The 23,974-nt window shown below is 32.7% G+C and overlaps 1 protein-coding gene across 1 annotated transcript in view; it reads right to left on the reverse strand.

Moving 5' to 3' along the window:
- Positions 1-4,014: 4,014 nt before the first annotated feature.
- Positions 4,015-23,974, reverse strand: part of LOC132736625 (neural-cadherin-like) — a 46,165-nt gene continuing 26,205 nt past the window's right edge. Inside the window, 18 exon segments of the mRNA XM_060723788.1 lie at positions 4,015-7,564; positions 7,566-7,666; positions 8,071-8,175; positions 8,928-9,056; positions 9,616-9,860; positions 10,087-10,288; positions 10,744-11,038; positions 11,523-11,701; positions 12,319-12,535; positions 13,166-13,399; positions 14,227-14,593; positions 15,854-16,125; positions 16,772-16,998; positions 17,392-17,576; positions 18,471-18,585; positions 21,783-21,800; positions 22,606-22,833; positions 23,149-23,406. Of these exon segments, the coding sequence (XP_060579771.1) occupies positions 7,400-7,564; positions 7,566-7,666; positions 8,071-8,175; positions 8,928-9,056; positions 9,616-9,860; positions 10,087-10,288; positions 10,744-11,038; positions 11,523-11,701; positions 12,319-12,535; positions 13,166-13,399; positions 14,227-14,593; positions 15,854-16,125; positions 16,772-16,998; positions 17,392-17,576; positions 18,471-18,585; positions 21,783-21,800; positions 22,606-22,833; positions 23,149-23,406 (3,542 nt within the window). The 3' untranslated portion in view covers positions 4,015-7,399.

Here is a 23,974-nt window from a genome sequence, read left to right on the forward strand (position 1 = left end):
AATGAAATAAACAAAAAGTTTACCTTGGAAGAAATTAACAAAATTTAATAAGGGTGTTTGAGTGGTAAAAACTACTACAGAAAAAATTGTTTTTTTTCAAGAATATAAATTTTTTTTGCTAAATTGCAGCCATCATTTGAGAGTTTTAATTACAGAATATTTGATTTTATCATAATCTCAATTTTGCTAAAAATATATTAATTATTCATATTACAAATAAAAAACAAAAAACATGAAAAATCAACACAAACATATTAAGGTAAGACAAACTGCTGCTAAAATTAAGCCACTGCAAAATATCAAACTGGTGGAACATTATTTTAAAAGAAGCCAGTGAAAAGTTCAAAGTTGAAAGTACCCAGTGAAAAGTTGAAAGTGGTCAGTGAAAGTTAAATACTAGGTAGTGAAAGTTTGATGGTTAGTAGCTAGCAAAAATTTGAAAGTAGCCCAAAACAAAACAAAAAAAAAGTGAAAATGTGAAAGTAGGCAGTGAAAGTTTGCAAGTAATAGCCAGAGGAAATTTGAAAGAGGCCAGGGTTAAACTACTAGTTATTGATTTGATAATTTATAAATAATGGTTTCGCAAAAGTTGTTGGCAGTAAATTAGAAAGGCCAGTGATTTCACTGACATCTGAGGCTGAGTAAGCACTACATTGTATAATAAATAATAATAGAACATGCAAAATCTGCAATAGTTGGCAAAACAACAACAACACATCTATTCCATTGTACACTACAAAATCAACAAAAAACATCTTTCCTTAAAACATTTCACAACCAAATATACAAGTAGAGTGTAAGTTAAACGAAGACTTATTTTGCAATAAATTTGATAATACATAGAAGACATAATATTGTGTAAGTTATTTTGAATATATTAGTCAATTGATTTTAAAGGAACTCCACTGAGGTCCAAAGCTCTGACAACATACAATTTGAAAATCTTACAAATATCAAGTGAAGCACTCAAAATGGAAAACTCTGCAAAGGATACCAAAGAATTATATACAGAATTAAATTGAAAATCAATTTAGTTTGATTCTTAGCTAGACTTGAGTGAAAAGCCTTGCAACACTTTTCACTTTTGTATCATTTTTCCACAAAATCTTCCATCAATTGGTACACAAATCTCAGAAAATTATTTTCAGTCCTGTCATGTCAAAAAACCTCAGGGGAGTCCCTTTAAGGTAAAATTATGTAAACAGAGACAGTATCACCATATCAAGAGAATGGTAGAAAATAAGGATGATATGATATGAGAGTATGGAAGCATTATCAGAAACTACAATAACTATGCACAACCAACTTGCTACTATAAAATCAAAAATAACATATTACTTTTCCCTATTGCAAACAAACCTATATATGTTTAGTGCAGACATATTGATGTTAAGCTGAATGGGGTTAAAAATTTTTTAGCTTAATTTTAGCTACTCTTGGCTTGCCGGTACAAGTGCCACATGACTAAACAGCCATGATCCTAAGAGGGCTTCAGAGAGACTTACACCTTAGCCACTCAGCCACGCAATGACAGCTTTAGTACATAGGTAGTGTTTAATACACTAAAATAACCTGCAAAACTTTCACCATTATTATAAACTAAAATTCTCATTCTATTCCATTTCCTAATAACCATGATAATGCTTTTTTTACATTCTTTTTATATACTCTTTATATATATTTTTTATGAGGGCATACAAAAATTCAACACTAAGACTAGACAAGTTTTACCCAGTATGGAGAAGACAAAAAAAAACATGTAAAAATTTTTGATTTTTTTGGAGAAAAATATTTTTTTTTAACAAAAAACAAAGAGCATGCAACAAACTTTTCTCGAAGCTTTTTACATAAGCGGCTATAAATAATTGTCTGGCATTACAACTTGAATAAAATCTTCATAAATACAACATTATAAATATTACGACAAAATGAAACTTTTAAACTTCAAATTATAAATAAATGTAGCAAAATCTTAGAATAAAATGTAACAAGCATAGTTTATCTAAGAAATTTACATGTAGGTGACCATTGTATATCATGGTAAACATGATGAATTGCAGGTCTATATTTTGTAAAGATTCAAAACCATGAGGACTATAATTATTCATTGTTGTGTTGCTGTTTTTTTATACACATGAACAGCAGACCATGATAAATGCAACAATAAACTACAGTTACACTTATATTATTTCTTTTGTTACATTTCTATATACATGTATATAAGCATTTAATAACCTGCAATGACATGTAAGTTTGATCTTAAATTTAACCAAAAGAAATCACTCGAATCATAAGAAACAATCACCAATAGCAAAATCGTTGTTTAATTTCCTGTAATGACACATATTTATGAATTTAAGGCGGGATTAATGAAGATCACTGCGCAAAAATCTATACTCTTCTTTTGAAATATTAAAAAAAAAAATGGAAGCATTATCAGAAACTACAATAACTATGCACAACCGATTTGCTACTATAAAATCAAAAATAACACATTACTTTTCCCTATTGCAAACAAACCTATAAAAGTTTAGTTAAGACATATTGAGGTTAAGCTTAATGGTGTTAAAACTTTTTTAGCTTAAGCTACTCTTTTCTTGCAGAAACTGTGTCACATGACAAAGTTGATAATTACAGGATCCTAAGAGGGCTTCAGAAAGGCTTTCACCTTAGCCACTCGGCAACCCTATAGGAATTTTAGTACATGTAAATAATGGTTGATTTACCAAAATAACCTGCAAAAATTTCACCATAATTATAAACTAAAATTGGCATTCTATTCTATTTACTTAATAACCATAATAATGTTGTGTTTTTTTTTCATTCTTTTTATACCTTTTTTATATACATTTTATGACAGCATATAAAAATTCATCACTAAGACTAGATAAGTTTTACCCAGTATGGAGAAGACAAAAAAAAAAAAAAAACATGTAAAAATTTTTTGATTTTTTTTGAGAAACATATTTTTTTTAAACAAAAAAACAAAGAGCATGCAACAAACTTTTCTCGAAGCTTTTTACATAAGCGGCTATAAATAATTGTCTGGCGATACAACTTGAATAAAATCTTCATAAATACAACATTATAAATATTACAAAAAAATGAAACTTTTAAACTTCAAATTATAAATAAATGTAGCAAAATCTTAGAATACAAATGTAACAAGCATAGTTTATCTAAGAAATGTACATGTAGGTGACCATTGTATATCATGGTAAACATAATGAATTGCAGTGTATATCTGTAAAGATTCAAAACCATGAGGACTATATTCATTGTTGTGTTGCTGTTTTTTTATACACATGAACAGCAGACCATGATAAATGTAACTATAAACTACAGTTACACTTATATTATATCTTTTGTAACATTTCTATATACATGTATATAAGCATTTTATAACCTGCAATGACATGTAAGTTTGATCTTAAATTTAACCAAAAGAAATCGCTTGAATCAAAAGAACAATCACCATAGCAAAATCGTTGTTTAATTTCCTGTAATGACACATATTTATGAATTTAAGGCGGGATTAATGAAGATCACTGCGCAAAATCTATACTCTTCTTTTGAAATATTAAAAAAAAAAAATCTTGTGAAATTTCGAATATTTTTCATTATAGTTTCAATATAGTAATAGAAGAGAAAATGAAACTGCTTATTTTCTGCAATGATTACCTGCAATGCAAATAGCATTTCATGGCCAACACAAACAACAAATTAAACATGTACATGTAGACAATTTGTATATAGAACACATAGTATAGGCATAAATGAGCCACGTCACGACAAAACCAACATAATGTGTTTGCGACCAGCATGGATCCAGACCAGCCTGCGCATCCGTGCAGTCTGATCAGGATCCATGCTGTTCGCTTACAGACCCTATAACAATTAGAGAAACTGATAGCATACAGCATGGATCCTGATCAGACTGTGCGGATGCGCAGGCTGGTCTGGATCCATGCTGGTTGCAAACGCACTATGTTGGTTTTGTCGTGACGCGGCTCAAATTTTGATAAAAAGATGAAAAAATTAATATAATATTTTTCACATCGGGGGAAAAAACAAGACTATAACTAAGAAAAATAAATAACTTAATAATACTGACAAATTCTGACAAAAAGTTGTAAAACATAAAACTTTATATAGAAACGTAAATTACACAACCTAATGATATTAAACATAATGAACAGGTTCTGTTACTGCATACATCGTCACCTTAGAGCAGTAACAGGTTAACTCCTATTTAATGTTATAAGGAGTTACCCCGTTACTGCATTAAGGTGCGGAAATATTTAGTTACCAAACAAAAAGAACAAACTTTATATTTCATACTGCACAAATACAAGAGCATGCTTAAAATGAAACATAATCTTGTTCTTTTAAATATTGAAAACTAAAAATCTTATGTAAATTACTATTTGAATATACTTATTTGTTTTGAAAAGGAGATTTTGCTAAACGGAAAGGGAAAAAGTCATACCTTTTTGAAGAAAGGTATATATTAGCTATATGCTGGTTTGGACCACATGGTCTAAAACAAGGAGTATATAAAGTAGACTCATTCTGTATATGTAGTATGTCACTGTATAAAATATAGATATACGGGTGTATTCCTGCAGACTTCCCATGTATCGAAATTTCAGCCTTAAAAAGGGATGCCAAATGATTGTAGCTTAAAGAATATGCTGTCTACTCCACTAAGAATGAGACTGATTTTAACAAGGTACATTTTACAATGTAGACTCCATTGATCTCATTACCGGTAAATCCAGAGCAGACTGTATAAAATACTAACTTACAAAATTTAATGTTATATTTTAAACAATTGTTTGAAAACAACATTGTCAGTTCTTTCTAAAAAATGCTGAGACACAAAGTTAATATAACAAAAACTGACGGTGAAAAAATTTTTTATCTTATTCTTGTAGCAAATATGCCCATGAAAAAAAAAAGATGCACATGTATACGGGATAAAGTAATAATAATTGCAACACTTGCTTACAAGAGTACATATGTTATGTAGAAAATATTTTGTGAATTGTAAAATGACTTGGCTTGTTGACCTAGGTGGGTTGTGTAAATGTCCGTACATGATCTAAATGAAGTCAAAAATAAATACCTATATAACAACGTCCAATATCTGATCTACATTCAATACAATACATCTTTGGTCCTGATAACAAAAAACAAAAAAACTATGATCGATACATGAAATGAAACTGTAGCACTAACTTGTTCCTATTTTACGTGAAACTAAAGTCTTACAATTCCTACAATAACTATGAATGTCCTCAATTGAGTCCAATATGTCTCCTAGCATTTGTACAACTTAATCACAAAATTTATATTTCAACTAACTTTAACAATGTTGGTAAATACAGGTTTGCTCTTCAATTAAATTCTCACCTTGTTAAATCAAATAGACTTGCCCATTTTTCCATCTGGACAAAATCATTCATCATTTTCAGGGAATATTTTAAAATATTTACTGACAGGATAGCTAACAGTGCAGAGCATGATCTGATGGCAAGACTATTACTTCAATACCTATTTATAGATATAATGAAGGCAAATTCTTGTTGTCAGCACATAAATAAGTATAATGTGGACTTTCTGGCTCATAGAGGAAATGCTGTTTCGAAACATATTAGTTTACGATACTCATAAAGAAGGTGGTATCAAACATTACCAAAATGTTTCTAACCTTGAATCACGGACATGCCCTACTTTTAATATTAATCTTACACTTGTATAAAATAAATTCTTTTATATAATATATACACACACAATGTAATTGGTGTCATTTTTAAAGTATAAAAATATTCTATGATAAAACATGACATGTTACTTTAATCATGAAAGTTGAACATATATACCAGACAAATCAACTCTTTGGATCAAAACTATACTTGTATACTAATCACATGACTCGTTCTTAAACTATTAAAACAAGATTTGTATAAAAATCACATGACTTGTCTTAAATTATCAAAACTAGGCTTGTATTCTAGTCACATGACTTGTTCTTAAATTATCAAAACTAGACTTAGATACTAGTCACATGACTTGTTCTGAAATCATCAAAACTAGACTTGCATACTAGACACATGACTTGTCTTGAATTATCAAAACTAGACTTGTATACTAGTCACATGACTTGTTCTTAAATGATCAAAACTAGACTTGTATACTAATCACATGACTTGTTCTTAAACTATTAAAACTAGATTTGTATACTTATCACATGACTTGATCTTAAATTATCAAACCTAGACTTGTATACTAATCACACGACTTGTTCTTAAATTATCAAAACTAGACTTGTGTACTTATTGTAAAAAACATTCAATACAGCTACATCTACATAACAATTACTCACTGTTCAATTATATAATCATGAAAAAACTATCAACATGTAAAACTTGATTTTTTGAGACATAATTCACAATATAAAAGATGATCATTGACAATATATTACCAGACAAACACAATTTCTTTTGCACAATTTACAAAATTTAATCTCATATGGGAATGCTTAAAAACCTTCAACATTCAACCAGGCAGGCAATTTAGTACAATGTAACCTTGTTAGCACTTTGTCAAAAAACAGGAAATTTAGTACTATGTAACCATCTACTTAAATCATCTGCAATTCTGTACTGCTTGCCTAACATAACGCTAGCATTAAACTTGATTATATACTTCTTATATAAATTTGTTGTGACACTGTATCTTTGGATGGCCCTTGTCCTCCGACCCCCCCCCCACCATTGTGTCATGACTGAGACAGTCTTTGTATATATAACGAACACCTATATCATACTATAAAATCTAATATAACTATCGGTTCTATAGAGTTCAGTAAAACATATTTAAGTATTAAATATCTAAGTATTATGCCTCTAGAGTAGTGGGACGGTCCGCCCTTTCACAACCTTGGTAAATATAAATATAACAACATAATCTCGTCGCTGTCCACGTCTGGCAAGACACTGTTTTACATCTCTACACTTCTTCTATCCGCAATCCTTCAACTGTTATCTCGTCATTTAACAATTACGTAATAAAAAATTCTCACGTTTCCCCCCACTATTTCAATTTAACATTTGTCACTAATGTAATCACCACTGTTTGTTTAACTGAATATAAATGTTTAGCACATTAATTATATGTAAGAAAGTGAGACTTTTAATATATCCTCTTTGGTTGCAACGTTTGTTTATTAACACACATATTGACTTGGTCAACACTGTTATAAACATTCAGTTTAACAATGTTCCGCAGTATACTGTTTTCGAAACATTTGTTCCGCTACACTTCTAAACATATTTTTGCCGCCATAAGTTTACTACAGAAGAAACCGGACAATACACGACACCGTCATTGAGATCTACGAGTATAAATGCTCCGCCTCGTCTTCACCTCCGTACATATTGGCAAGTTTAGCAAATTTCGGTCCCCAGTCACTGAGATAATCATAATCCTGATCCTCTGCGCCAGATGATGTTTGTAATGAGCTCAGGGAACCAGCATCACTTCCGCCACCCTCAAAATACGAACTCACGAACACCGTCGTGTGGTGGTGCATTATGGTCCTCGTCAGCATCCTGAAGTCGTTGTTCTATAAAATCTCCTACATCAGGTCTCTCACCTGGTACTGAAAATTAAATTGAAAAAATGATAAATTCAAAATAAACTTTTTTACATATTAAAGTATACATAAATTGTTTTGGTATACCACATGAAAAGCAGGTAACCGATTTCCAATATTTTTGTTCTCATAAACTTGTTAAAAGATAAAATTAAAATTCACTTATGAAGTGATAAATAAATCTGAAGAAAAAAGATCATGTCTTTGACACAGCCAGGCCATCAGTATACATCTGTGTGGGTTAGATATCAGCAAACTCTAACAAGACTTTTTTCAACTTTATTTCACTATTTTCATCGAGAAATCCCTAAAGCTCAAAATAAACTGGCCAAAATTCATATCCATTATACAAATTAGTTAACACAGATAGGGTTAAAAGGAGGTAAGTATGACAAGAATGTATATATTACCTCTCCTGCCGTATTTACCCTGTAAGGGATCATAACGACCAAGTGTATCGACGGTGTCAGGTCTCCTCAATCTACTGATGTCATAACCATCTTCATCTTCCTCACCTGAAACCATAATTATGTAAATGTACAATTTGATATCTTCTCTTTTTGTTTTATTTGGTTGGCTCAATTTAAGATCATATGGCAACTTTTCAGCTTTACTGACAAAAGACCTTTAGGTGCCCTTCTGAGCATTATTTTGGGCATGAACGGCCACCTGAGTAGAACCAGCAATTTCGATAGCTTCCTCACATGACAAAATCCAAAGTCTTTGTTAGGATTGGAACCCACAGCAGTGAGGGGTTCTGTTCTTATATATTGAGTTACCAGGATATTGATTTTCCAATTGGGCATAGAAAGACCTCAGGTGCCAGGCTCTGCATTCTTTTAAGCACACAAGTGCATCTGAGAGGAATTGTCAACCTCCCGTTAGCTTTTTTAGTCAACTTCCTCAAAAGTATGAATCCAGAGACCCTGAGACAAAGGCCTGGGTGAGTACGATAAAAAAAAAAATTTTACCAATTGTCACAATTTACATGTTCTGACATGGAATTTACTTTATACAGTTAAAGAAAAAAAAGCTACATCTTATGAATTTTTTTTTATAAAATTCATAAACAGAAAAATTGTGTTGTTTCCATAAACTTTTGGTTCATTCTCAAAAGAGTTTAAACTTAGAATGTCTCGTTTATTTAACTCACATGAGTACCGTATGTATTTACAAAATAAAATGTTATGAAACAAAATATTAACATGCAAACACCATCCACTCCAAATAATACATAATAACAATTCAATATTAATTATTTACATACCAGCACCTTCCTCATTATAATTGATGACATTTTCCCGTATATCATCATCCGGGTCAATGTCTAGTATATATTTTTCTGGATCTGATTTCTTCCTGAACCGTACATACAGGTAAACTGCCACTGCAAATGCTACAAAGAAAAAAAAAATGCAAGAAAAACTGTAAATATGTAATATTCAAGTATTGTATGGTTACCTAAAATCTATATTTATTCCATGACTGATACTTGTTTGGATGGTATTTATGCCAATTAAAACACATTTTTGATCAAATCTTGGCAGTTGTATTACATAACCAGACTTTCCCGGATAAATACCAATTTCTCCGCAAGCCACCAACTACTAATTCAACATGAATCCTGAATCAGAGGTGAGAGACAAATGACTGTAAGACTCAAAGTCCAAGATCAATTGTCATAAAGAAATTTCTTCTTGCCCGAGGAACGAACCAGAAATCCCTGAATAATTTGTCACATATTTGTAATACAGATTTTCAATGGACTCTCATGATGTCATGATATCATCTAAATCAAGGGTGCTTTCCAATTTTTTTTTCTTTTTAAGGAAATTTGGCAGTATTATAAATGTGTTAAGAAGTTTCCTGACAAAGCTTGCTTTATATAAAAGCTAACAACATTTTATCCTTGTCCTTTCAACAAATTTTATAACTAACAATGTATCTACACTTACCACATAGAGCAAATATACAGGAGAGCAATATCAGGATAAATTCTGTCGTAATTCCTGCGCGAGCCGGATCGGTTGCAGACAGAAGATTGCACAATCTTCCTGTCCAACCTAGCGGACAGATACACGTAAAATTCTGGTCGTAGGGTTTAGTAATACATGTAGCTCCTTTAAAACATGGCTGGTCTCGTTCACAATAATCTATAGGCAGGCAATTATATCCATCGGGGAATGTTCCAGCTGGGCATCTGAAACATTAAGAATGAATACTGTCAAAATACTGTTTAAGTTGTAAAATGGCTCATAAAACATATTTAAAGTTTGAGACATACAGGAGAAGCTTGCATGAATTGTCATTTCATTAATACATAAATATTGTGCCTGAGAGAATGTCACCATAACTCCTGCCTAAGTTATAGAAACTAACTATACTGTACATAAGAACATAGGAATTTGAAACAAACTATAGCTAACCTGCAGTCATATGTGCCCCAAAGTGGGAAACAGACCATAGCGAATGGAAGACCTTCTGGACAAATAGCATTTTTACAGTCATCTCTGTGACAGTCATTTGCAACACCTTCCTCTAGCTCTAGAGTTGCTGCCTCACTAAGTTCATTCTCCGAGTTTGTCATTGGAAACCACTTAGAGTTCAAACGAATGTCTGTAATACATGCTGAAATAAACAAATTAAACCTTATTATGGTAAATATCTTAAATTTGTAAAAAACCATTCAACAACTTCAAGGAAATTTCAAAATATGTACAGACTGAAAAGCAAACAGTGCATACCATGATAAGAAGACACAGATTTGATAGCTTTATATGTAAAATAAGACAGAACTCGCATTATTTTTCCCACTGTCCTACAATTTAACTAAAGAGATAAATACCTGTGAATAGTAATGTAGTAAGCAAAGTTAAATACTGCAAAATCTTTATAATTTGTGGGGAACTAATTATCATAAATTGAATAACTATATAAAATAAGTGCACCTGACAATACTATTTAACAGCACTTACTAGATTGCATTTATAATAAGCACTGATCTGAAGGTAAAAAAAAACCCATTAAAACAGTTAACACATTAAACAGTAGCACAGTGCTGATTTTATAGAAAGAAAGCTTACTGTTATTAAGGTCCAGACCATCAGGTATTGGATTTTTAGTAAATACAACATGAGCACCAGTTACAATCTGATACATGCGTATAGATATCAGTTCACGTCCGTTAAACGGTCCCCAAGTCTCGTTCCTGTAGCGACCCTCGCCACTGTCCATCTTCAATTCAAACCATTTGCCTATCCTGTTCATGTACACTGTATGCCATTGTCCGTTACTAGCTGGAGCTTTAGCGAGCATCAGTGAAGACTCGCCGTTCGCTCCGCCCAGATTATATAGAACTTGTACATGCCCGCCAACCAACTGTTAAATACAAGAAAAGCACAATTTACCACAGTGACTGTAATGCTGAAACTGAAACTGCAAACTAAAGTTAGTAATACTTTGCCTAGCCAGATTGCATATCAGTACAATCTGACCAGGCTCTATGCTGTAAGCTGTCCAATTTCTTTATTTCATCCCGGTATACCTAGAATTTATAATAGACTGCCTCAAAATGGATGTTGGACTAGTCCACATAAGAAATTAAGCAGGATATGGGTGAACAAATAAAAGTATAAACATATCTTGGAGTTCTTCATCAATTAATTGTGTTAATCTTTCAATGTTATGTCCTAAAATCTTACTAAATTTTACTTAACAACAATTTCTACGATGAAACGCTGAAAAAAAAAAGGTCAAAAAAATGCTTATTTCCACAACCTTTTCTAACTTAAGGTTCACATTAAATATATTGGATTATGTAACAAATAATTTATCTCATCGATTTTTTTAACATGATTCTTACCTCAAGTGTGATGAACTCTTCATTATTTGAAGGCAAATGTAGTAGCAGGCCGTCTGGATCCCTGGTTCGGAACTTCAACTGAACCTCTGTGGTGCGTGGATTAATCTCCGTGTTCACAAAGTCGAATTTTAGAGACCAGCTCATAAAACTGTTCATTTTCAGGTCTCGTACTGTTGTTTCTACAATCATAACATTGATTATAATAATATATTTCTATAGACCATGAAGCCGTTTTAAAAACATGCCAATTTTAGCTCGTGCAAACATAGGCTTTGTTTGCTGGGTTTTATGTCACACCAACAATGTAATGGCCACTCTCCAGCTCTATTGGTGGTTGACCTCAGGTGCTCTTCTATGCATTATTTCAGGCATGATAGCTTTCTCACATAAAAACATTCCCTGGCAAGATTTGAACCCACAGAGGTGAGTGGCAAGTGGTGTAAAGTCAACTGCCTTAACCACTTGGCCACTAAGCCCCTAGTAAGCTACTTTGAACTAAGTTTGGTGAACATAACATCTTTTTATCTAGAAATTTTCCAAATTATGCAAGATTTAACATGAAGGCAAGAAAACTTTTACATCTATAACTAAGAAAATCATAATGTCTTGGTTTTGTTTTTGATGGACTGGTCAGATCTTCATCTAAGACAATTTATTTGCTGTACATCAAACTTAAATATGCATTTTTTGAAATATAAGATACATAAATAATGTTGCAGAGGTACAAGGTACAACTGCCTCCATTTAAATGCATTAAAACAAACTAATCTACAGAGCATAAAGAATGGCATATTACCTGTACCGCAGTCATTGGCACCTGGACCGGATGACCTATATCCGGTATGGCATGTGCACTTGTATTGTTCATTGACCATATCAGTCACCTCACATGTGCCATGTTCACCACACCTCGGCCCATCTATGGAGTTTATACCACATACGTTATCCTCGTCCGGACATCCATTAACATGATTCTCTCCCTTAGAATATTGGCCGGTATACAGGTCGTATAACTACAACATAAATATATACACATGACTGAATCGCATCACAGGAATAACTGGATGAAAAGAAAATAGATCTACATATTTGAAACCAAAATTCAGGTTTTTCCTCATTAATAATTTTTATAAAGCTTGTTTTAAAGAGGAGATGCATTTTCAAAATAAAATGCAACTCATGAAAATAGCTGATATGGTGTTCACTCATTGTAATATTTCATTCTAGAACACTTCACACTATTCCCCTACTAAGCAAATAGGGCAGTCAAGTGCTTTATTACAAAACTCACAGTATAAAAAAAAGAAAGCTTACTCATCTAATGATGTCTGAAATGACATCAATAAACCAAATAATGTCATGAAAATTTCTTCTATGCTAAATGCAATTTAACATATTTTTATCAATTAACTTTTTTATTAGCATGTTAAAATGGAAATACATATCAATTTTTCTTGCATTATAGTACAATGCATGCTTGATCCTTTGTTATTTATCAGTCAGGCTTATCTGCCTTCATAATTATATTCTGGCGCAATTTTACTCCAACCGTTAATTATTCTACAATGATGCACACAGAATTTATTAATTCATTTCCTGAATCTTACATTAAAACAAACAAAAATTATCAGCATGATAATTACCTCTCCGTTATGTATCAAGTTTCTCATACAGCCTACAAATCTGATATCAGTGATAGACGTGGGTATAGTCGGCTGTACATATCTGCCGCCTAGCTGTAACATCGTGTTCGTATTGAGGAATAAATTCTCTCCCGGAGTCTTCATGCTGACTGAACAAGGTGAGCGATCGGTAACCCTGCCTGACCCCTGGTCTATCACCAGCATATCGCAACGATCCACTATCATTGTCACTTCCTGTAGTACACAGAAAAACAACATCAATTTTAAACTTCTAAGTAAATACAAAGGACACTGTCAACACATATACTTTAAATTGATTTATGTGAGAAATTCAAATACCAGCATCAAAGGGAGCAGTGGTCAAATGGTTAAGGTGTTTGCCTATATCCGCAGGGATATGCAGCTTTGAACCACTATTCAGGTCATTCCCTTAATTCCACAAGGCAGTACTAATCAGTTTCAGGAAAAGGAATATTATATGACTGATAGAGATATAAGTTTCAAGAATTTATTTCATAATCAGCATTAAAAATTATACCTTTTAAAGGAATATGCCAGGGTTATATAAAGACATAAAGCAGAATGAAAACAAAATAATAGAATTTATATATCTATCTGATATATGTCTTTAATGTAACCCTAGCATATGCCTTTGAAATGTTTTAACTACCACCAGTTGTCTTGCACTAAAATGACATATCATACAAACATTTACATGTTTAGAAATTCTTTCATGCAAAGAAAACAGAGATAGAATTTTGATTTTTTTTTAATATTCATTTTGTGCACACTTATATCCAAGAGAATCAAGGACAATGACTTACAAATGGATAATTTACTCTTTAAAAGCTTATGGCAATAATAAAGACATATACCTCCAGTATAGACCCAGACCATTAAATACTGCCGGCAGCTCAAATAAAAATTTCCGATATTGAAATCCCTAAAATTAACAGCTGTTCAAATGAAATTTTTTCATATCCTTAATGGACAATTCCAAATTCAAAGAAGGACAAGTTCATTACACATAATATGGGTTAGATAGCATAGCATTTCCTTACCTTTCCCTTCCTTACAATATCAACATGATGCCATCTCCCATCATTCAACTTCTGTAAATGTCTATCCCCGTTCAGGTCACGCCCGTCCAAGGTCAAGGTCACACTTCCTGACCCATGGTCAACTTGTAGCACCGGGTAGCCATCGATTAACGACAGAGCTATAAAATCTTGAGGATCATCTCTGCTGAGCTCCTCTACTGGACCGTTATAAAAGATTAAACCATCGGGTTCTTTAGACAGAAACTCTATACTAGTCAAACTGTCCTCGCACTGCGCAAATGGCGCGTACAGCGCGTAACCTCTGCTGAAACTGTGTCGAGTCATCTGACAGCGGGCACCATCAAAACCGTCCGGACAATCTACACATCTAATATAATTATAAAGATTTCCATGAGTCATTCGGAATACATGATCATGCTACAAACTGTACACTAGTATTTATAAATACTATTTTAATAGAATGGTTTTAATACATAATTTTGTGTAGATGTTCTAAGAACAAGAGCGATCAGTAATCACATGTGTCGCCTCATGATGGCCAATTTCATGTTGGGACAAAGTTTGTGACAGACGGACAGACAGACGGACAGTGCACAACTAGACTTGGTACTGATCATTCCTGTAAAGTTTGGATAAAATTGCACCAGTAGTTTATGAGGAATAGTCCGGACAAGCTTTTGCGTATCTGGCAACACACAGAAAAAACACCTTTTATCAAAGGGCCATAACTCGGCCAAAAATCATTCAACCGGAAAACCAGTGCAATATGCGCAAGGACTTGAGCTACAGATCAATCCTGTAAAGTTTCATTGAAATTGCTTAAGTGGTATAAGAGAAGTAGTCCGGACAAACTTTAAAAATAAAAATTATTAAAGGTCCATAACTCTGACAAAAATCATTGAACCGGAAAATGCTGATAATATGCACAACTAGACTTGGTACTTATCATTCCTGTAAAATGCACCAGTAGTTTATGAGGAGTAGTCCGGACAAGCTTTTGTGTATGTGGCAACACACAGAAAAAAACACCTTTTTTATCAAAGGGCCATAACTCGGCCAAAAATCATTCAACCGGAAAACCCTTGCAATATGCACAAGGACTTGAGCTACATATCAATCCTGTAAAGTTTCATTGAAATTGCATTAGTGGTATAAGAGAAGTAGTCCCGACAAACTTTAAAATTAAAAATTATTAAAGGGCCATAACTCTGCCAAAAATCATTGAATAGGAAAATGCTGACAATATGCACAACTAGACTTGGTACTGATCATTCCTGTAAAATTTGGATGAAATTGCACCAGTAGTTTATGAGGAGTAGTCCAGACAAGTTTTGTGACGGACAGACAGACGGACAGACAGAAGACGGAGAAGTGATCCCTATATGTCGCCACTACTCCGTAGAGGCGACACAAAAACTGTATCTCATGTAACAATTGCCTGTAAGACAAATGTCTGGTAATATTTAGGCAGTATCTAAACATAAATCTTAAGAAAATATCATCAAAATTCCATAGCTTTCATACATGTATATTAAAACTATAATTAATTTACAAACCTTAAACCCTTTGAAAGCTTATCATGATTATAACATATAACTTTGATGCTTTGAATAAGTAAACACAGTACCTGACATCTCCCCAATTATCTTTTATACATTGTCCTCCATTCAGACAATAACCTGGTGTACAGTCTGGCGGTGACGAGAAATCTGTTGCAGCACATTGGCATTCTGCTACGACGCTAGTTGCTACACCGATGAAAGACGTGCCGTTAGCGTTGACTAGATTTGGGAAATCTCCGATGACAAGTTTGTTAGAACAACCGCCGGACTCGCATGTTTCCCTCAGACACATGTCGATGTTCACCATGGTGATCTTAATGCCAGCTGCATCTTCAAACTGTAATATATCATTAGTCATCAACATTTTTACAAGCTTAATGGCACAGTATATATAGCTTTTTGTTTTTTTTTAAACCTAAGCATTCATCTATTTAAAGAACATTTGAAGATAATATCAGGCGGTTGTTTATTAAAAGATTAAAAGAACATTTGAAGTTAATATTAGTTACTCACATTTAAAATAGATAAAATATCAGCAAATTACTTAAGTTACAATGAGTAAAGTTATGTTAGTTTGATGCAAGGACACAAACCAGCAACTGTACACTTACCAGAAAAATAAAGAGGTTATAAAAATTAGCAAGTATTAACAATACGTGAAGTAATCCCATAATCTGCTAAATTTCTCCAAATATTGTCCCACTTGAAACTGTCTTTTATCTTTTTAGTTGATATCAAGATAAAAATTTCAAGTAAGTAAGCGAACAGTATAGAGCCTGGTCAGACTGACGAGACTTGCAGGCTGGTCTGGCTCTATACTTGGTGGCTAAGGCTAACCACTTTTATTTACAGCAGTAAGAAGAGGTAAGCTTGATAATTTTTCAATTTTTTGTTTGTTTGGGTTTTTTAAATCGCACAAACACATAAGAGGTCAAAAAGCGGCATACCAGCTTTACTGGTAGAGGAAGACCTCTGCAACTTACCTCTTGTTTGTCTAGGGAAACGAAGCTGTCCAGTTTACTCGGAGGGTAATATGGTGAACCATGCGCAGCATACCTAATGTCTACAAGATTATCTTCTACATTCATTACACTAAATATAGCCACATTGTTCAGTGGAACGTTCAATTTGTCTGCAAGCACTGTCCTAAATTTGTCATAAGGACTCTTCCCATTATAGGGTCTCGTAACGAACTCTTCTGCTGTCATCCCTAAAAAATATTGTTAAATGTAAATGATAAAAGTACAATCAGTAATGTCTGAGTGATAAAGGTATGAGCAAATAGTGTGAGTTTAAAATTTAGCATTATATTTGATTATGACAATAGTAAGTCATGAAATATTTCAAAAGTTTTCATTTAGTTTATGCAAAATTCATTTTAGTTTAATCTATTTAGTTTTAACCCTTACCACCTTAAATATTTAAAATGCACTTGCCATCTTTCAATATGGATATTATCGCCTGTCATTATTAGGCAAAACTTCAGATTTTGTTCTGACTTAGTAGCAAACAGTGCACACCAAGATCAGAGAGCCCAGATGTGCCGGCTGACCTTTGTCTATAGTGATGTCATTGGTAGATGAGGCCTAAATCACATATTTACCTGAGAATCTGATCGAGCCGGAACTAAAAATAGCCTCATCCGTTATCTCTTCCACTATAACTGACACAGTCGCTGTTGCATTTATCTTTGTAAACACTCGAAAGTCATGAACCTTTGCCTTGAATTCATGTTTACCTGCAGGAGTCTGCTTGTTCATTTTGATTAAACCATTGTTCTTGTTAATACTGAAATGCCATAAAATAAGAATAATTTTATAATACTGGTATAGTACTTTCCAGATTATAAGAAGTTTTATTCTTCTTCCTATTTTGAGGACATAATCACGATTCACGAAGGATGTCTTAATAAATTTTAGGGAAGATTAACTGAAATCATCTTTGATCCCCTTATAAGTTATAAGGGAATAAATGATGATTATCAAGTTCAAAGGGCATCAAAGATTATTATCAAATTTAATTTCAATTAATCGCCCCCTAAAATTTTAAAAGACTATCAACTTGACTGATAGTCAAAGTACAACTTCTGCAGAGGGACACCCTACAGGAGACATTGCTGAGAAGTGTTGCTCTAGGAAGGTTAAATCTATTGTCAAGCCTAAAATTTGAAAATTTGAAAATGTCATTGTAAAGAGGTAGTTGCTACTCTGCAAAGGTTGCTCTGTAATTGTTTTACAGAAATTGAGCTTTAATAAACTTTCCATAACAGTCCAAGTGCTTCAGAAAATAAGCATTAAATCTACAAATAGCCAAAGTCACTCAGTGAAATTACACTTCAACTGTTATAATAGTGTAACTTATTCAATAAAATTACTTTACCTTACAAAAATTACCTTTAACATTACTTATAGCTCAAGTTTATTTGTTTTTTAACGCTAATTTTTACACATTTTTAGGTCATATCTCGGTGGTTGCTCTATCTATTCAGCTTTCCTGGACAACTTACTAACTTACTAACAACTGTCACATAGAAATGTTGCTTTGTTTGCGGATCAAACCAGCAAACCTCGTATTACAAATTGAATTCTCTCCTTATTCAGTTCAGCTGGTGGACCAAAGAACCTCAACAAAAACTTTCAAAATTATCAAAACCCATGAATTCTGAAGGTGATCTAAACTTACCTGAAATATTTTGACATGGCAGGAGGTCCAAAGAAGACGTAATTTTTGTCAACAACATCCCAATCATCTAAATCAGCTGAATATACATTTCCTATTATAATATCTTCATCCACACCTGTAACAATAAAACATTGTTCCGATGACTGACTGACTTATTTATTGATTGATTGAATGAATGACTTATTGATTGATTGATTGATTGAATGAATGACTTATTGATTTGATTGATGGATTGATTGGGTTTAAAGATAATAAGTAGATTTAAGCCATAAATATCATTTAAATATTACTATTTCTCACAGCAAATAAAAACAGTTCATTAGACATGAATATTAATTTTCTTTTAACTTTAATTTATGTGATGCCTTCATAATTACAAGAATACATTTAATTGATGGTTTGTCAATAATAACTGCCATATTACTTTAATGTATTAACCACAAAATGCAGCTTTATAGATACATATTACATACATGTGACAAATGAAATGGGCCAAATCTGGATTTTCAGCTGGATTTTAAGGCTCAAAACTGGATTTTTTCATCGACTCGACTTTCAATGCGTGTTTGGCACATTTGGTTCAAAGAATCTACATGTATATTACTCTCAAAATCATTAGATGATTATACTTTTTATGATTTTTTTGTTGATCAATATTAATTTATTTCACCAAAAAATAAATAAATAGATAAATAAATAAGTGTAGTCATACAGGCTATTTCTAAAACAGTCACATTTTCACATTTCATTATTTTCAGTTTGAAAAATTATATCCGTCTTTTCAGTCATTCAATAATTGGCTACAAGCTATTTGAAAACGTGCAACAACTATTCATGAACATAAGACTCTGACAGTTAAATTACGTAACATAAGTAGAAGACTCAAAATAAATGCAAGAATCGTTCTGTTAATTAAATCCACATTTTTGCCTCGGTGATTGTGTAATTCCTAAACAAAACAAAAAAAAATACCCACTCACTAAAAATAGGTTAATTAGACATCTCGAACAGGTTTTTGAATGATCCACTTTAAATGATTCTGCTCACCTTTTATCTTTATCAGTGCGGCACTAATCAAAGAAAATCAAAGGTTGAGCCGAATTCATACATGTAAATTTACAGGGTAGTTTTGATGACGTAGCGTGTAATACCTACTGCCAAATTACAAAAGAGGTCAATTGACTGACACACGACATGTGTTAAGTTAAACATGTGAGAATTACTTTGGGTATTGGAACTGTTTATTACGTCACCTTGCTGTCAATTAGCGACTCAACATTTAATCCTCTATAATTTAGGATATGGACAGATAACAATTAATGCCCGGAGGCACGGTTTACATTTTAGATATAGGTGCTGTGTTTGATTTTTTTGATGTGTATTTATTTTTAAATATCGGGAATTCAAGCTGTAATATCGGGAATCGGGATCAGTGTCGAAATATCGGGATTTTTTAAAATCCCGCCGGGATGTCACATGTATGATATTATGCTATATCCTGTAAGTTAAATGGTTAAAAACAGTGAAGGCTGATGAATATAATTCATTAAATTCTATAGAAATTTGACAGAATTTTCTTTAATAACTTTCAATGATCTACTTCTGCTTCAGTATGAAATAAATTCTTGCAACTTATATTAACCTTTCTTGAACTAAATATCTTAAATAGACTTTCCATCTTTCAATCAGGATAAAACCAATCATAATTTTTAGTGATGATTTAATAATCAATAATGACTGAACAGTGCAGACCAGGATCAGGCAGCATGGACTTGCAGGTTGATCTTGGTCTGCACTGTCCACATGGGTAGAGTGATTTGCCACCAGTAGACTGTCACCAAACAAGTGCTCAAACACATAATTCCTTGGTTGAGAGACAGATACCTTAACCATTAGTTAAACATTCTCCCTTTCCTGAACTAAAAAGTATCAAACCATTTAATAGCCAAACATATAGAACACCAAACTCATTTTTTTATGAGCTAGAAAATATACATATCTTTATATAAAGAACCTTTCACCAGAAAAATTTCCTACACCTTCAACCAAAACTTGCAATGTTAAAAGCTTTGTATAAAGAATATGAAACCAATGATTTTTACACTTACAAACCAGTCTATGTGATGTTTAAATGAATCTTATGTTATGGCCGTCCTTATACACCAGTCAATTGTAGCCACGACTTTGTGAAACCCCCATATCCTAACCTTAATGCATTAAAGGTTTAAGTCCTTCTAAATTTAATGAAAGTTACCCAGTTATTACACTAGGATGACGATATAAACCCTTCCCTTGGTGGTAGAAATAACAATATTTAATGCATTAACACTGTAAGCTTGAATTATATCAGCAAAATAAAAACCATCACACTGAGCTGGCAGTGTGGGGAAAGGCCAAGGTCACATCTTATTTCCCCACTTTCCCCCAACATTAGCAAAAGTGGAATGGGGAAAAAGACTGTACAATTGACTAGTGCATAGGGTAATATTAACCCTTATCATGCCGAGTAAACTACCACTGCTAACTACCTGCAGTGCCGAATTAATTTATGTAAGTTAAGGTTAATTGGGGTTAGGTGATTTAAACCTCTCGTTCTACCTTATTATTTTTATTTGATACTTAAACCTATACATTTTTTAAAAGAAGATTAAAATATCTACTTAATGATATAAAAATTATTTTATTTCATTGAGTTTTAGTTTATAAATTTGCATACAAATATCATAAGAAATGTAAAAAAGAACAAAAATTATTAAGCAAAGTATGTAATAAATCCTCAATATATTCCTGCTCATTTTCTGACTGATCAAAATAATTATCAGTGCTACTAGAACAAGAACTAGAATTATGTATTTTTTCATCATCAAACAAGACATCTTGCACATGCATTTGTCTATTTTGCCCTTCTGTCATTTTTCTGAACTTTTTACAAATGAATAAAACTGAAAACATTCCACCATCCTGGATTATTTATGTTTAACTTGACCCCAGATTATAGAACAATTAAGATATCTTCTCCCCCATTCACTGGTAATTATTTCTTATCAGTATGACATTGCTGATTAGTGTATTCCCCGTTGTGTATTGGATTACTAACAAATCCGTGATATTTCGGTGTCGGCTGCTGTGGTAAGGACATGAAATCCGAGATAACTCGGTGTTGGCATGATAAGGGTTAAACATGTTACATTTTCAAACCAATGAAAAATGAGGGTAGAGAAAGTGAGGAATAAGGAAGTGAGATTTGTATTGTGGTGACAAAACAATTGCCAAGGTAACAATGATTTTTAGAAATACCCTTCCATAATTTACCTGTAGAATTGGAGTCTCCTGAAAAGATTATTTCATTACTATCATTTATAAAGACCAAACCTAAAGTGATGTTCCTATACATTAAAACAATTACCACTGATAGTCAAATACATGTAATTTCTTTACTATTTGTATTTTGAAGATAGGACAAAGAATTTCAGTCATTAGTATTCATCATATTTTACTGTCAAAGTTACCGATGATAAATTTCATAAAACATCTACAATTGGATCTAAATCACATCCTTTAACACAATCTGTTACATAATTTGAAACATTATCTATATCATGATTTGAAACATTATCTCTTACATGATTTGAAACATGATGTATCTGAAATATGATATCTTGCATGATTTGAAACATTGATTTAAAACATGATCTGAAACATGTTCTATTACATGATTTGAAACATTATCCATTACATGATTTTAAAACACTATCTATAATTACATGATTTAAAACATGACCTATAATTTTATGATTTGAAACATTGTTATGTTACTTAAATTGAAATATTAATTATTATATGTTATTACATGATTTGAACACATTCTATTACATTATGTAAAACATGATCTATTACATGATTTGAACATAAATTGTAACATCAACTATTATTACCTGATTTGAAACATTTTTGTGTATATTACATGCTCTATAGTTTGACATGGAAAATGGTCTAACAATGATATGTAACATTCACTAGTATACATGATTTAAATATACAAATTATAAATGATCTGTTACATGGTGAAAAACATGATTCACGAATTACACCAGTACAGCTATTAACTCCAAACAGTATATACAGCATTATTTACCTTTAAAGTCGTATTTATACACGAAGATATCTTTATGTCCGGGACCATGAGGGTGATTGTTCTCATCACCGATCTCTATCGTCATCGTGTTTGTTGCTGTACGACTCTGGGGATCATTTTTTCCCCGCATGTCCGACATTATGATGGGTAAGTAATGAAACTTCTGTTTGTCTCGGAAGAATGTTTTCTGAGCAGTAACAGTTCCTGTGCCCCTACCGTTGTCACCGGCTATAAATAGAAATAGAAATTGTAGTCAATTACCATATCAACATTTCACAAAGAATTTGAAAATGACACTTTCAACAGACCAAAAATCATACCAAGAAAAAAAACAGAGTAACTTTTCCTTTCTAATGCCATTTTAACTTACATGTATGAACTTGTTTAAATTCGTAAGAAATGGATTAATTAATCTTGATACAAATAATTATCATTTCAAATATTTTATAGCCACACTTGTTTAACCTTTTTGAGCGCAGGGGGGATTGTGTTTTATGTCACATGGACACTTAGAAAATATATTATTCATTAGTAGATAAATACCTGGATCAAATTCCATCGTAAACTCTAAGTCTCCATTCTTGCACGTTGGATTCTCTTCACAAGACGGCAGTGCGAAGAAGAACGGAGCACCAAATCTGGCCGTGTCTTTGTCCTCGGCTCTAAATGTGATAACAAACTTGGGCGGCGGTTCCAGCTCCATCACCATGGGTGGGTAGGGCAGTACAAACTGTGGCGCATTGTCATTGAGATCGTCAACAATTATACGTAGAATAGCTGTACCAGTCTTTGGTGGGTAACCTGCACGGAAAAAGGTTAACACGTACATTGATTAAAACAAATATAACAAAACATATTTTGTTAAATTGTTGCCGAATTAATTGTAGTGAATTTGAATAAAATATTATTTAACATCATGACAATTATGTATCCTCTGACTATTTTATACATATACATTAAATCTTATTTTATTCAAATTATTCTAATTTTCCTTTGAAATAATTTGAAACATTCTCATCTAAGTTTATTTATAAGTATGTTTGTTTAATTTTTTTTTATTATAAATTACACTGACACTTTAAAGGTCATATTGTGGCTTTCAAGCTTGATAGAAGGTAGACCTTTGTTGCCCCCTTTGAACATTATTTCTGGCAAAAATCTGCACCAGAGTAGAACCCCTGGCCTTTCATAAGTTGGCTGGAGAGCTTCCTCCGACAGGAGAATCCAAGGTCCCTGAAGGGATTCAAACCACAGTGGTAAGGGGCAAGTGATATGAAGTTTCTAAACAGTTTACATGCCCTAGTATAGACTGTATAGAATGAACTTATCATACAACAAAATCACCTGCGGAAAAAATGGACTTATATTG

This window comes from Ruditapes philippinarum, unplaced genomic scaffold (assembly GCF_026571515.1).
Source record: "Ruditapes philippinarum isolate M1 unplaced genomic scaffold, ASM2657151v2 ctg1774_1_1_1_1, whole genome shotgun sequence".
NCBI lineage: Eukaryota > Metazoa > Mollusca > Bivalvia > Venerida > Veneridae > Ruditapes > Ruditapes philippinarum.